We start from the raw sequence: 16,450 nt of genomic DNA on the forward strand, positions 1-16,450 counted from the left end.
TTGTACTCACATTGTTCCTCAAAAAAGGCTTTCATGTGGATGTAAATACAACAATATTTGGACATGGTTGAGTCTTAACTTTTCACAGCACATAAGAATCTAGTATGACAATCGACTTCATGTTAATGGCTCTAAATTCAACAACAAGAAGTCAAAGAGATGAGGCCCTGCAAACCACTTAAAAGGCCCCATTAAAGAAATAAGGGTACCAGAGGATAATGACAATTTTTTGTTGGATTATTTCAAACTAGTATATATTGTGCAATATTGCTACTATTGTTTTACGAAAAAGTTGTGGCAATTGGTGCATATTGGATCAATATGATGGATAGATGTATACTATGTGATCTCCATTTTGTGTGTGCATGTTACCACATTCTATATGTAGACAAAGAGCACGTAAGGAGTCCTTCTTATATATCCCCATTAGGAGGACATCAAAATTTTTTTTTTGAAAAGAGCAACCCAGAACGATTCTTATTTTTGGATCCACATGGACGTCACCATTTTAAGTATCCACCTCTATAAATTGAAATACATGTAGCTAGGAGATGCTTACTATTGTATGCAAGGAAATTTCACTCAATGCTTGTCTCTCATGCCATCATGTCTTGTCCTTTGCACACATACTTGCCTTCATGCTTGCACACATAGATGCATGCTCATCTCTCTATCTCTCCCTCTCTCTCTCTCTCTCTCTCTCTCTCTCTCTCCTCTCTCTCTCTCTCTCTCTCAAGTTCGCATACTATTATAACTCTTGTACAATGGAGATTGTTGTCGTGAAATTTAACTTCGTTGTTAGTTCAAATTTTTTCAGTCTTTCATTTTGTTAATGTCTTCAAGAGAGTTGTTTTATTTACTTGCAAATACAAGTAGCAATATGATAGTGTTTACATGCATAGTGTCATTCAGAATGAGAGAATGCAAATTTGAAATTGACCTAGTTTTGAAAGAGAGTGAAGAGATAGGATGATAAGAGAAGACATGCAAGACTGGCTAGCTGATTTATTAATCCAATAGCTAACGCCTCGTTATCTAATGCTACAGCGCTGTCATAAAATTTAAATGCTTGAAATGGTATTATTGAGGCTTAAAATCTTTGCTGAAGTCCCCCCCGTTCAAGTTTTTAAATTTTGTATGCGGCTCATAGCCTTGGTATCTTGTAAGCTCCCCGCCATGATTCATGCCGGCACCCATTGGATCTCGAGAGGGTCACTATATGTAATCTTATATATCACGTGCATTCAAGTACTATTTATAAAACCCCTTAGCTGTGAATTTTCAACCAATAAAAGAGACCCTTTCCCTATTCAATTTATAAGTTTTTTTCAAGATCATTTTTTCAACACACTTTGGTACATAAAAATGTGATAAAGTATAGAATATCCCTACTATTGAACCCACGTTATAGCCATTTTTTTATTGTAGTGATCCCGCAAGCATTGAATGACCGTGCATACACACTTGCAAAGCACCCAAGTCTGTATGCTGATAGCATATCGCAAAATTTCGAAGCGAGCAATACCTATTTAGAAAATTGAAGACTTGCTTCAGATAATGACATCTCAATAATGAAAAACTATCAAGCTTCTATCGAGATTCCCTTGGAGTGTAATTGAGCTTGGATCCACCATAATAACGAACAACTGGCATAGTGAAAATAAAATCGACTTTGTCAATCATTGACAATTAATCAACCTTCTCAAGTTGTACGCCGTAGTGGAAGCATAAAGAGCCAAGCATATAAGCAAATATATAAGGCATACACAATGCCTTAGCATTTGACTTGTTTTACACAAATGTTTTATGGCCTTCATTGCCATGCCCTCTGGCGGCTTTGGAAGACTATGGAAACTCTGCCAAATTTTCCTTGATGAGGTCTCCTTGCTAAGATGAATTGATTTTGAAACCAATTACTTTTTCTAGATTTGCGCCAAATTTTGATGCTCTACAATTTCTTTACAAGATGGCCAAAAGACGATTTTGCAAACTTGGGAAACATGGCAAAAACCAAATTGTATGTCGAGATCCTTATATACTACCACTCGTGCAACAAGCCACAACATGCAAAAATAACGATAGTTTGTGAGCTTTGACTTTTGCTTTGCTATAATTTACTGTATATTTTCTCTCATCAAAAAATTCTCCAAGTAACTCTCCGAATACACCTTGCCAAGAGTGCATAAATACAAAATCATACAAAAACTCCTGCAAAGCCTCCACGACCTTCCCCTCCGCACAAGACTCGAAACTTGGCTCTGATTGAAGATAGGGGTTGCCTAGATTATTACAACCTAAGTCCACTATTCGAACTACGGATTAAGCCTAATTGTTTGTTGATAATATGTAAAGATTATATGTAATACCCAACAACATTGTGAGTGATTGTGATCCCAATTTAACAATCATTTTTGGAGGGCTATTTTTTAACGCTTGGTAACAAAACTTAATATTAGTACTACAGATTACCTAGAGAGGGATGGGCAAATTTGACGTGTTAATCAAAGAGGATATGCTAAGAGCGTACGTGCAATCCAATTGAGAAGATTATCTCCTTATTTTGGAGTTTGCTTATAATAATGCAAAGCATGTTACTACTAGGTTTAGTCCCTTCATGTTTATGTATGGTTTTCAACCTACATCAAATTACTGTGGGGTTGGCTACTTAGAAAATTCAGCATGTGTGTGTGTGTATTGAAACTACCCTTGTAGCTTCTTTACTGGTCTTTATGTTAGTGTGAAAGCAACTGGCCGTACGAATGCTATGTAGCTGGTCACTGCTGAAGCCGAGAAGATCCTTATATCAACCAGAAATAAAACAATGTTTTTCTGACACACACCTGCATTGCTTGTTCTAAGGCAATGAAACTACCCTGTAAAGTCTTATGAAGTTTTGTAGGGAACCAAACTAAGAGACTGTACATCACAACTAGGAAGATGTTTTATACATGATATACAATTGGAAGTCTCACACTAACCAATTAACCACATTTGTAGTTTTTGAGATGGAAGTTACATCCCCATTCTGGAGACTACTATCATGTTTAAAAGCAATCCCCACATGCTGGGACACACATGATAACCAGCGTTCCATTCCAGCATTGCACATGTTAGAGTAATGATAACTCTTCCAGCACAGATGAATTCAGCTGTGTCAAAGACTTCTTCAACTTTCGCCTTGGGTTCACAGTTCGCAATTGAGTTTGCACCCTGTATGCACATGTCAAGGCTTTTAACACTAAATCAGAAATTTCAAACTAATCCAATTACAAAATGTCTCGATGGCTGATGCCAAAAAGCATTACAGGCAGAGAGGCTCTATTTACTGAGATCTATTCCAAAGAAAGAGATCAGAAACAAACCAAATTTGATTTTGAAGCCAAAACTCATCTGCAATTGATGCTTCTCCATCATCATTCCGATGCCACAACAACCGTGCATGTGTTTTGTTCTTGATTTCTAACATTGCATGCCCATAGCTGGCTTCTCGAAATGCTGAATAGTCTGGCTGAGGCTTTGTATAGCTGCACACAAACTCTCTCTCTCTCTCTCTCTCTCTCCTCTCTCTCTCTCTCTCTCTCTCTCTCTGTACAGCAACCAGGCCAGGACTCTCAACGGAGGAGATCACCACTTTACTGACTGAGACATTGCATGATGCAACAGCAGAGGCATACCCACACACTCAAGACTGATCAGAGACGCCATTCTGCGACCATGCCTCAGAACAATTGGTATGACGAGGAGTATAGAGAGAGACCAGAGAACAGCTTCAGAGGGATCTTCTCCTAGGGGTCATCAATCACAGACAATCTCGGATAGCCTTCAGGCGACTTGTGCCACGGAAGAAGCGAGCATTACTAGCTCAAATGGAATGAGACTTATACCAATTGTTCTTAAGACTGTCTACTATTGTGCCTATCTTCAAGGCAGGTGATCCTACGGAGCCTGGAAACTACCGTACTATTAAGATTGGACACACATGGGCACGGTTGTATGCATCTATCCTTGAGCAGCAGTTGAGCAGATGGGCAAAGAGTGAGGGCATACGAGCAGCGGGACAGGCCGGTTTTAAGAGAGTCTTCTCCACTCTTGACCATATTCTGACACTCAGAGCCATCATTGAGGAGGGTAGGGCACATGGGAGACAGATTTATTGTAGCTATGGGATTTCCCCAAAGCATTTGACATCGTGCCTAGAGCCAGATTGATGCACAGACTACAAGAGATGGGAGTGCCCATTGAGTTGATTTGGGGGATCATGGCTCTATACAAATCAGTGGTGGGACATGTACGCACTCCGGAGGGGATATCTGATTTAGTTCACTCCACTATTGGAGTGAAACAAGGCCGTCCATTGTCTCCTACTCTATTTGGTATGTACATAGATGAGGTTTCTGATTACATTGACAGAGAGGGTGACAAAGGTGCCCAGCTGGCAGGGACATGGATTCCATTGTTTTTATATGCTAATGATGATGTTGATCTCTGACTCACCGGAGGGTATGCAACAACACTTGGATGCATTACATAGCTTTGCAGAGGATAGTGGATTGTGTGTAAACCTTGGTAAAACCAAGGTTATGGTGTTTAACACCACACCGCAATGGATCAGGAGATCAGCACCTACATTCACTTACGGTCAGGAGACTTTGGAGTACACATATGCATACACTTATCTTGGGGTAGACTTGATTGGGCCAAAGGTTTCTTTGACGAGAGCAAGAGAGGCTAGACTAACCAAAGCGTATGCAGCCTTGGGAGGATTGGAGAGGATGTGTTCGCAAGTTGAGTTCCAGGAACCCGAACAAAGCTCTGGTTCTTTGATACCTTGGTAGCTTCAGCTATGCTCTATGGGGTTCAAGTTTGGGGAGCCTCTGTGGGTCAGGACTCAAGATGGGTGGAGAGGTATGGAGAGGCCCTTGGCATCTATGATCTCTCAGTTGATCAGAGGCGAGGCCTCCGTGCCACACGAGATCATTAGAGCGGAGTTAGTGGCCCCCCCCCTATGGAGATAGAGACCCTTACCAGATCAGTCTCCTTTATGCACAATTTATGAGATACTACCAGAGTCATATATGCCAGATCGGCCCTTGTGTCCTCCAGGCAGTTAGCTTTACAAGGGGACACATCGCGCTCGTATGCACAGATGTCATCATGGTTCCAGATATATGGCTTCAGCATGGATAGTTTGCCTCCCTTCCGGTACTCCCTTGATGCACCGTCTTTTGTTTGAGATTCGACCTAGCTATATGGATACACATCTATCTCATGGGTTGCGTTGTACCATTGGTCAAATACAGACATTTTCACACCAGCTTGAGATTGAGACTGACAAATTCACAGGGATATCAGCAGCTAGCAAGATATGCCACCTATACCATACAGAGCCTCTCACAAAGTGATGACGTGGCGGACAGCAGAAACCCTTATTTCTGCCAAAAACCCTAAAATTCCTGCAAAGCCTAATTTCTGCCAAAAACCCTAATTTCTGGAAATCGCGGAGGCTGAAAAAAAAAAATTAAAAAAAAATGATGAGCGACGCAAATTTTGCTTTTTCTCTACGCAATGAGAAAGAGAGAGAGAATGCTTTTGCTTTCAAGTTTTGACTCTCTGTGAGAGAGAGCAATTGCTTTTGATTTGAAGCTTTTGGGGCTCTGCTTTTGGGCATCCCTTGTAACCTTTAAATTAGTGGTGAGGGCCTCACTTCTTAGAGCATCTGGACGCAGAGTCTAAGAGTGAAACCAGCCACTCTCTTGTACTTTGAACTGATTAATACAAAAAGAAATACCGAAAGGGGCGCCAGTCTTTGGGGCCAATATCTCTAGGCAAGGAACTCCGCCGGGCCAGTGCAAATCTATTGTGATCTGTGAACTGTTTTGAAGTGGTTATTTGGTGTTGTCGCGATTGATTCTTGACTTGGAGTGTCCAAGTCTGTTACAGTGGTATCAGAGCACGGCTGATTTCTCTTCTACGAGAAATCCAATCCCCAATTTTTTTTCCGCGGCACCTATGGCTTCACGCAAGGATCAGTTGACTCTGCATCTGGAGATGCGGGCAGGGATCACAACGAAGATTCAGACAGAGAATATGGCATGCCTCGGCCTACTCAAGCAGAGCAAAGAGAGATGAAGTGTCACAATTGATCGGCGATGCAACAAAGATGATGCTCAGTTTTGCAAAGGATCCGAAATTGGCAAAATATATGAGCGAGACTTCTTTTCAAGAAGTGCATGAACAGTGGCAGAAAACCACTACACCACCACTGAAACCCGCTCTCAAGAAACTTTCTGGTCACAAACAGTATTCAAAGAAGAAATTACAAGAGGAGGTTGATGTACGGATTGCTCAGCTTTTTGACGCGCAAAAGAAAGCCAAAAAGCACGGCAAAAAGCAGAAGAAAAGCACTGACTTCCCGGGATATTTGGGTCGTCAGTCAACTTTTGATAAGGCAAAGAAACAGAAGAAGCGTGTTCGATTTGAAGGAGTACCCAGTTCTTCTTCTTCTTCTTCTGACAGTTCTTTGAGCTCTTCAGATTCGAGCGAAGAAGACACAAAAAGTAAAAAGCGAAGCAAGAAACAAAGCTTCGGAAAGGGCAAGAAAAAGGCAAAAAAGACTAAATCTCGCCCAGAGACTGAAAGTTCTACTGAGGACTCGTCTACAGACAGCTCAAATTCTGATGATGGAAACTTCTATGCGAACAAGAAGAATTTTTACAAAGCCAACCAATATGACTTTCTCGAAGATAAAAGCAAGAAAGTCCGAGCTTCGAAGGCTTTGTCTTTTATACAGCAGTTTGACATCGCTTTCGCGGGAGGACGCTATTCAGAGCACTCCAAGATTCGGAGAGCTACCTCTTACCTTAAGAGGAATGCTCGTACTTGGGGTCCATGCTTCTTTTAAACAAGACTGCGCCAGTTAAATGACTGAAATTTAAAAAGCTTTTTATTTCTTCTTGGTTGACGCAAGAATATGAACGAGATATACGAGCTGCTTCGGATGACCAAGAAAGATACAATCAATGCTTATTGTGAAAGATTCTGGAGCTCTTTTCTACCCGCCTCTTCATTCAAGAAGATCTCGTTCAGAGAACAGATTGAGCGGTTCACCTTGGGTCTACCTACAGAGATCCGAGATCACTGCTTGGAACAGAAGTCAGCTTCTATTCAGGAGTTGATGAGTCATGCGAAGCGGGGCTTTGCCATTCACTCTAGAAGTCTGACCTACCCCACAGATGAGGCCATGACACAACGAGCCAAACAGACTTCTGGGAATGAAAGTAGAAAGAAAAAGAGCAACCCAGAGAAAAAGGATGCACGACCCAAGCTTACTCCTGAGGAAAGAGCTCGCTTCATTAGAGAGGGGAAGTGCTTTGGATGCAGGGAACAGGGACATATCTCCGCGAAGTGCCCTAAAAAGGCACAGAAAGAACAGAATGATAAAGACGACGACAGGCCTGAGAGTTCGAGAGCAGCTGAGGAACGTGGCAGAAAAGGCAGATAGAAAAGTAGAATTGGTAGCACATGGCGTGGGACCTGCACCGAATCTAATGAATGAAAGTACAAACTTTGCCGCTTTTGGGGCAAAGTGAAGGATCATGAAGCTCTTTCGAAGGAGCCAAGGCCAACTTCTTTTCACTTGGAATTGGTGGCTCGATTTGGAAATTACGCCCGACAGACTGACGCCACAGGCGGAGGTAGTTTAACTGGCACTCGGATGGGATGTTCCCATTACACCGAGCATTGGCAAACTTCGTTTGCAATGACAAGGATGTTCAAGGCACGCGAGTGACGTTCTACTCAGGATCCCTTAGTACCACAAAAACTAGGCCGTGGTTGACTACCGGGCCGAGAAAGCGACTTTAATAAATGAAGGGCTTAGAGATTGTACTTGATGAACTTCAGTTTTTCTTACTCATTCTTTTGGGAGACAACTGAACGATGATGGATAAAGGTTGAATATGTTTTGACCTGATCAAAAGAACGCCAAGATTTTTCTCCACACTCATGCCCATTGCTTTTCAGAGGGCCTGAAGATCAAACCATTGATCTAATACATGGAAGCACGCCACCAAACCAGCCACCTTACCATGTGTTCCGAAAACAGAATGAAAAGATTATGAACCCAGTGAAAGACCTCTTGGAAAAGGGTCTTGTCCAGCATAGTACTTCACCATATTGCTCTCCACTGTTGTTGGATTTGAAGAAAGACAGATCTTGGAGAATGTGCATCGATTATAGCGCTCTCAACAAAATCACCATCAAGAACAGATTTCCGATTCCTAGGATCGATGATATACTCGATAGGTTACAGGGATCCTCGTGGTTTAGCAGGATTGACTTGCAGAGTGGATATCATCAGATCCGAATCGCGCTGAGAGACGTCTACAAGACAGCCTTTCGGACGACTTTTGGGTTATTTGAGTTTTGGTGATGCCTTTTGGCTTAACCAATGCTCCTACGACATTTAACCAGATGATGGACAGGATTTTTCAAGAGTACAGGCTATTTGTTGGCACTTTCTTTGATGATATCATTGGTTTCTCCAAGAATGAAGCAAAACAAAGAGATCCTATGCTTCAGAGATACTTTTTTTTTTGGGACACTTTGTCTCAACAACAGGAGTGCAAAATGGATCCAGCCAAGATAGACGTGATTGGCCCGATTTGAAGAATGTCCATGAAGTTGAAAGCTTCTTGGGACTGTGTTCGTACTACAGATGGTTCATTCGAAAGTTTGCACAGGTTGCTTCCCCTATGCATATCTTGATACAGAAAGGAATCCCTTTCTCGTGGGGATCCACACAGGTGACTGCCTTTCAGACATTGAAAGAGAAATTGACTACAGGACCAGATTTGACTTTGCCTGACTTGCAGAAGTCATTTGAAGTATTTTGTGATGCTTATGGTCGTAGTCTGGGTGCGGTCATGATGCAAGAAGGCCAAGTCATTGCTTACGAGAGCCGATTTTTCTCTAGGCCGGAGATGACACCACATATTTATGAGAAAGAGATTTTGGTGGTTATCCATGCTCTTACTCAGTGGCGGCATTACCTACCCGGAGCGGATTTTACTGTCTTTACAGACCATCAGAGTTTGTGCTACTTCTTGCCACAGAAGCAGCTTTTGGAAAAGCAGATGCGGTGGGCGAACATCTTGTCACAGTTTCACTTCCAGATTGTCCATGTGCAGGGACAGAAGAATCTGGTGGCAGATGCTTTGTCTCGGAAGCCGTTGGTTCTGGCTATTTCCACGATACATCATAGGAGCTTCGAGGATATGGTCGATCAGTATGCCACAGATACAAATTTCGCAGATATTGTCACACGGATACGGGATGGGGAGACAGTAGCTACACGGAAACGGGATGGGGAGACAATAGCTGGGTACTCCCTTCGGGAAGGCTACTTGATGAGAAAGACTATGTTGTGCGTTACACAGCCGTTGCGGGAAAAGGTTATGACTGAATGCCACTGTCCACCTTTTACGGGTCACTGCGGCATTGCTACCACCATGAAGGGGTAGAGATACTTCTTTTGGCCGAGACTCAAAAAGGATGTGGAAGAGTTTGTGCGCAGTATGCCAGAAGGTCAAGTTTGACAGGCATAAGGCACAGGAATTGTTACAGCCTTTACCCACACCCACCCGCCCCTGGGAAAATATTGAAATGGATTTCATTTTTGATCTCCCAAGAACGCAGAATGATCACGATGATTTTCCGATTACATGGCACGTCTGAGACAATTGTCTCCGACAAAGACCCCAGATTTATGAGAGTGTTTTGGAAGGCAATTTGGGAGAACATTGGCACACGGTTGCAGTTCTCGTCATCGTTCCACTTGCAGACTGACGGGCAATCTGAGATTGCCAATTCAGTGGTTTTAGATTTACTGAAGTCTTATATCTCGGATCAGAAGACTCAATGGGAAATGGAATTTGCCTACAATAACACGATACACTCTTCGACGGGGAAGACGCCATTTGAGATTGTGGAAAGTGCTGCGAAGGTTCCATCCTTCCAGAGCACAAAAGATTAGATATTTGAAGCGGATGAATATTCGAGAGATTTGGATACGACTTTTGCCAAGCTTCGCGAGACTTTGCAGAAGTCTCAAGAACCACAGAAAAAGGCAACGGATCGCCATCGTCGCGACTTGAAATTGAAGGAGGATAATTGGGTGCTCTTACGTTTTGAGAAGGCACACCTACGAAAGAAAAAGGGAAAGGAGAGGCTTTTTCCAAAGCTTAGTATGCGATACTACGAACCTTTCCAGATCACTGAAAAAGATAAATCTCCTTCCGATTGAAACTGCCAGATACTTGGAGGATTCACAGTGCATTGCATGTGAGTCTCTTGAAACCTGTTAAGGGTGATGTGCCTGATGATGGGGAGCCTGATGAGCAACCCGAAGTGGAAGAAAACGAGGAGATCCTTGTTCCTGAACAGATTTTGGCACATAAAGATACGAAGAAAGGTAAAGTCCGAAGGCGGTTCATGGTTAAGTTCAAGAACTTTCCTGCATTTTATGCGAAGTGGATGGAGGAGGACCTAGCAGATACTCCTCGGATTGTGAAACTTTACCTCGATGTTTTGGTTTAGCATAGTCTACTCCAAACGAAACCCAGAAATTCACCTTGGCCGAAGATCTGGTGCAGTGGGATGCACAAGAGGGGAGTTACTCCGCTCCTTTGTCAACAGATGCCTTGATTTTGATACTAAAGTCACTGATGTCTCTTTGAGCTTCAGGGATACTGAGAGCTGACAGTATTCTGCTGGATGACTTTAAGAAATGGAATTCCTGATAATGATACTAATTTGTTCTTGACTTCTTTGAGTGCAGGAACTGATAGCCGAAATGACTGCAGCATTTTGGTCTGATTGATCTCGAATAGACATGGTTGCAATATGGGTTAGTCAATCGGACATCGATGAGGTCCCGATTGGACCTAGATGTGATTGCTAGCTACATTGCCGATAAATCATGGTCTACGATCCGAATGAATGTTGAATGTCATGTGATGTCCTGTGATGTCTGGTAATGTCCTATCATGTCGTGTGATGTGACTGTCGATTTTGTACATGTGCTAGATGTGTACGTAGGTACTAGCAGTCAGTGTCTGCTAAGACGGTTTATGGCTTTTGTCGGTTTTGCATGCGTAATCGCCGTCGATTACAATGCTTTCAAGAGAGGGGTATGGCACAAAGTGATGACGTGGCGGACAGCAGAAACCCTAATTTCCTGAAATTACGGAGGCTGAAAAAAAAATTAATTCAAAAAAAAAATGATAAGCGACGCAAATTTTGCTTTTTCTCTACGCAATGAGAAAGAGAGAGAGAATGCTTTTGCTTTCAAGTTTTGACTCTCTGTGAGAGAAGAGCAATTGCTTTTGATTTGAAGCTTTTGGGGCTCTGCTTTTGGGCATCCCTTGTAACCTTTAAAGTAGGGGTGAGGGCCTCACTTCTCAGACATCTGGACGCAGTGTTTGAGAGTGAAACCCGAGCCACTCTCTTGTACTTTGAACTGATTAATACAAAAAGAAATACCGAAAGGGGCGCCAGTCTTTGGGACCAATATCTCTAGGCACGGAACTTCGTCGGGCCAGTGCAAATCTATTGTGATCTGTGAATTGTTTTGAAGTGGTTATTTGGTGCTGTCGCGATTGATTCTTGACTTGGAGGGTCCAAGTCTGTGACAAAGCCAAGTTGCAATGTGTTACAAGATACAGGGTCGCTTCCACTTTCTAATCATAGAAGGCTTCGGACCCTTCTCGAGAGTCATGAGCTATCAGGACCAGAGATGTGTTGGCTTGTATCTACTTGAGTTACACAGACACAAAAATACTTTACTAAGGAGATATGGAAAGAGACAAACCCAGAGATAGATTATTGATTCCTTCACACCAGACACTGGACAGATAAGAGGAGCAGCCACCACTGCAAAGCACAGCTCATACTCGCACTCGCTGTCACAAGATGGGCACCACGTGCCAATAGAAAGGAGCAGACTGAACAGGCTTTTAGCACTTCAATAACAATTGAACTGAAAGAGAGATACGACACGCGACATGGAGTGGCGGAATTCCACCCCAGAGAGTATTGGCCCCAAACCTTGGTGCCCCTTCCGGTATTTCTTTATATTGCGTCAACACAGTACAAGCCGGTACTCCAAACTCTGCACCTTCTCCAGGAAGCATGCCAGAGAATGAGCCCTGACCTCATATTTAAAGGCCCTTGGCTTGAAAAGCACTTACAGTGAAAAGCCTTCAAAACTTAAAAGCTTCTGGTCCAAAAGCAATGCCAAAAAGCTGTCAGCGTGTTTTGCGGAATTCCGACAACTGCAACGTTAGCAGTCAACACAAAACGTGGAGCGTCCGTACAATTGCCACGTCATCAATTTTGCGTGAGTGTGTATGTGGGTCTTGCTTTATTTTACTTCCTTTATGTCACTTGGGACCCCATCGGACGAGGTCCCCATAAGTTGGTAGGACTTCTTCTTCTGTTACTTGTTCTTCTTAGGGTTTAAGCCCCTCGGCCGACATCTGCGAGTTGGCTCCATTCTTCAGGGCTTTGACACGTCAGCAGTTTGTGACATCTCCCCTTCTTGAAAGAGAGTAATCGTCTGCAATTACAGCATATCTACAAAACAACTCAAGTTAGCTCACGTTAGCTCAAGTTAGCTCAAACATTTCCAAGGGGCATTCCTAGGGACAATCACTTTGCTCTTTTTGTTAAGGAGTTAGCTTCTCCTTTCGGCTCTTTTGATCAAGGAGTTGGCTTCTCCTTTCGTCCAAATCAGAACTCTTGATATTCCGGGGTAGTAAAATTAGCCATCACACCCAGACGGTAATGATCTTCCACGGGTGTCTTGATGCACTAAAATTACATACCCAGGCAATCTCATCCAATTAGGAATATTCAGTGGTTGGCACATCACAATGCAACACAAATACTCACATATGCAGGTTACAAGACATAGAAACATAAAGCCGCCGATGAACACTCTCCCCGCAAACTCCCCCCGCAAATAACCATCCAGGTCCGGGCCATGAGTTGTTCAACGACTCCCTCATTACTCCTCCCATATAACCTAAAAAGGTCCGGGTCGGGAGATATAGAGGCCTTTTACAACCAAACGCCCCCCAAACCGCAGCCTGCATCGTTTGGACGTGCTAAGAGTAACCACTGCTTAGACTTCTTAATACTCCTCCCGCATAACCATCTAGGTCCGAGCTGGGAGTCACAACAACAATACTCCCCCCGTAAATAACCACAAGGGTCCGGGTCCGGGTCATGAGTAGAAAAAACACTTTTCAATCATTCAATACTCCCCCCGCAAATAACCACCAAGGTCCGGGCCATCAGTATGAACAAGCATTCTCAAACATCATTTCTCACTACTCCACCCGGGTGTGAAATCACCAACCATTGAAACCAGTATTAAAACCAAAGTCAAACAATTCAAATCGGCACCAAGACAGGTTCAAAATAGATACCATCCATTTCAAACAAATTCCAAACAGGATCACCAAACAAGTTCTCAAACAGATTTCAAACTTAAAAAGCAATGTCGACATCAGTCGAGTTCAAAAAGTCGACTGACTTTCCATCCTGAAACTTGCACCAAAAAATTAGGGTTAGATTCATTCCATAGGATCGTAGCGGAGCACAGCATGGTCCATCAGCTCTTGGACAAAGTGTTTCTTTGGCAGCGATGGTACTCCCAAGATAGCAATCGCACTAGACCTCCAAGGCATCTGCTCGTGAAGAGACATCTACTGAGAGATGTCGAGAAATTTCAAGTTATAATCTGCTAGGGTTTCCATGGCAAGCATTTCAGAATATCCCACTCTGCCAGAAGTTGCACCCCGGAGGAAGATGTCAGAAACCATATAACTTCGGACAAACATTTTCTTGAAAGCTTGCCAAGTCCTTGGAGTGTGCTCCTTGGTAGCTATAGACATCAACATCTACATGGCACTGCTTTTGAGAAAAACAGCGACTCGAAACAAATCTTGGATCCTTCTCTTGCAAGTGATCTTTATGGCTTATGCCCTGTAAGACATGAGCGGTGAAGACGGGAGCGCCCGATGCGCGATGAAGTAAGGGTGGAGTGGCTAATGAGTCTGGGGTCGAAGCACGAAGCTAAAATTTCCAATGAACTTTGGAAGTGCCATCTTGCTCTGTCTACTCTTTGGTGGGACCGGTATGCTTTCAAAAAAGCACACGCCTGATGCTCTGATACCACTGTCACAAGACGGGCACCACATGCAAATAGAAAAGAACAGACTGAACACACTTTTAGCACTTCAATAACAACTGAACTGAAAGAGAGATACGACACGCGACATGGAGTGGCGGAATTCCACCCCAGAGAGTATTGGCCCCAAACCTTGGCGCCCCTTTCGGTATTTCTTTATATTACATCAACACAGTATAAGCCTGTACTCCAAACTCTGCTCCTTCTCCAAGAAGCATGCCAGAGAATGAGCCCTAACCTCATATTTAAAGGCCCTTGGCCTAAAAAGCAATAACAGTGAAAAGCCTTCAAAACTCAAAAGCTTCTGGTCCAAAAGCAATGCCAAAAAGCTGTCAGCGCGTTTTGCAGAATTTCGTACAACTACCACGTCAACAATCAGCGCAAAACGCGGAGTGTCTGTATAGCTGCCACGTCATCAGTTTTGTGTGAGTGACTACGGGTTCTGCTTTATTTTATTTCATTTATGTCACTTGGGGCCCCAACGGACAGGGTCTTCATAAGTCGGTAGGACTTCTTCTTCTGTTACTTGTTCTTCTTAGGGTTTAGGCCCCTCGGCCGACATCTGCAAGTTGGCTCCATTCTTCAAGGCTTTGACACGTCAGCAGTTTGTGACACCCGCGGTACTTTCATTGACCAAGCATTGGAGCTAGGGAAATTGAGACGCCCACAACTAAAAAGAGGTGCCACAAACTGCTGATGTGTCAAGCCACTGAAGAACGGAGCCAACCTGCAGATCCCGGACTGGGACCTGCTTGGCCCAGATCTTTGTAGTGCTTTTCAGTACATTTTGCACACAGGAGTGATGCCGGACAGCATGAGTGAGGGCCTGATCTACCTCATTCCCAAGGAGGGTGGCTCCTTGGATGAGATTTGACAGTGGCGCCCCATCACCATCCTCAACACAGCCTACAAAATTCTTGCCAAGGCTCTGAGTTTGAGGATTCAGCCACTTTTAGAGAGCCTTATACATGGGACTCAGACAGGTTTTGTCAAGGAACGCAGTATCCTTGACAACATCTTTACTTTTTGGGAGGCTTCTGCTTTGGCACGGCTCCGTGGTGAGGACCTTGTGATTCTTCTTCTCGATTTTGAGAAGGCCTACGATCGAGTTGACTCGGACTTTCTAGAGGGCACTCTTCGCAAGATGGGCTTTTCAGATGCTTGGATCAGAGGGGTGTCAGCTTTGTACAGACAGGCTCACAATCAGGTGCTTTTGGCAGGGGGGAGAGGTGAGCGATTCATGCTCACACGCTCGGTCACACAGGGCTGTCCTCTCGCCCCCTTTCTCTTTCTGTTCTATGTGGAGGCGATGAGCAGATTTTTGGTGTCACAGCAGGTTGGTCTGAGGGGCTTAGCACTCCCTATTCGGGGAGAGGAGCTATTGGACGCTGAGTTTGCCGATGACTCAGCCTTGTACTTAGATGGCCAGGAGGCCAATCTTCACAGATGTGAGCAAGCTCTGGAGACCTTCTGTAGTGCATCGGGTGCACTCATCAACTGGAGAAAGACAGTGGCTTTCTCGGTTGGTAGTGCTCCTATGCCAGATTGGATGCCAGGAGAGGGTTTCAGGTGGATTCCCCCAGGGACTGCAGTCAGATACTTGGGTTGTCAGGTTGGTTTGGACTTGTCTCCCGAGCAGCAGATTGCTCCTCTTCTCCTGTCCATCAGGAGAAAGCTGTTACATTGGAGCTCGGCACGTCTGTAGCTGGCTGGTAGAGTAGTAGTTGCCAACCAGGTGCTGTTGGCGACTATGTGGTACATCACTTCCTACTGGATCTTCTCGAGTTCTTGTATCAGCCAGGTAGAGAGGCTGATTAGGAACTTCCTTTGGTCAGGACGTGACACTCAGATGGCCCGAGCCAAGGTGGCTTGGTCGGTCACCACGCTTCCTTGTTCTCAGGGAGGGCTTGGGATCATAGATCCAGCTCAGCAGAGCCCTTCTAGGGAAGTTCATAGTCAGAGGACTTCTTCCAGGTGAGGAGCCCTGGAAGGAGTTCTTGTTGCAGAGGCTTCGTGCCAGGGTGCCTCAGTCAGGAGGCCCTTAGCAACCTTCGACCAAATGGATCTTTACAGCGAAGCGCCGAGTTGGTTTGAGCAGGAGACTGGAGGACCGCTTCGCTGTGAGTTTGCTTCGTTCATGGGAGCTCTTACGGCGTGGCCTGGAGCAGTGACAACCGCTGTGCACGGAGGAGCGCC

The 16,450-nt window shown here is 44.2% G+C and overlaps 1 protein-coding gene across 1 annotated transcript in view; it reads right to left on the reverse strand.

Moving 5' to 3' along the window:
* Positions 1-2,771: 2,771 nt before the first annotated feature.
* LOC147417392 (phosphoenolpyruvate phosphatase-like) overlaps positions 2,772-16,450 on the reverse strand; it is a 54,510-nt gene continuing 40,831 nt past the window's right edge. The window contains exons 6-7 of the mRNA XM_086507653.1: positions 3,363-3,524; positions 2,772-3,210 (exon numbers count right to left, since the gene is read on the reverse strand). Coding sequence (XP_086363779.1) covers positions 3,111-3,210; positions 3,363-3,524 — 262 coding nt within the window. The 3' untranslated portion in view covers positions 2,772-3,110. The remainder of the gene's footprint in view (positions 3,211-3,362; positions 3,525-16,450) is intronic.

The sequence above is a fragment of the Adiantum capillus-veneris genome, unplaced genomic scaffold (assembly GCF_014529385.1).
Source record: "Adiantum capillus-veneris isolate H3 unplaced genomic scaffold, ASM1452938v2 Hic_scaffold_256, whole genome shotgun sequence".
Taxonomy (NCBI): Eukaryota; Viridiplantae; Streptophyta; class Polypodiopsida; order Polypodiales; family Pteridaceae; genus Adiantum; species Adiantum capillus-veneris.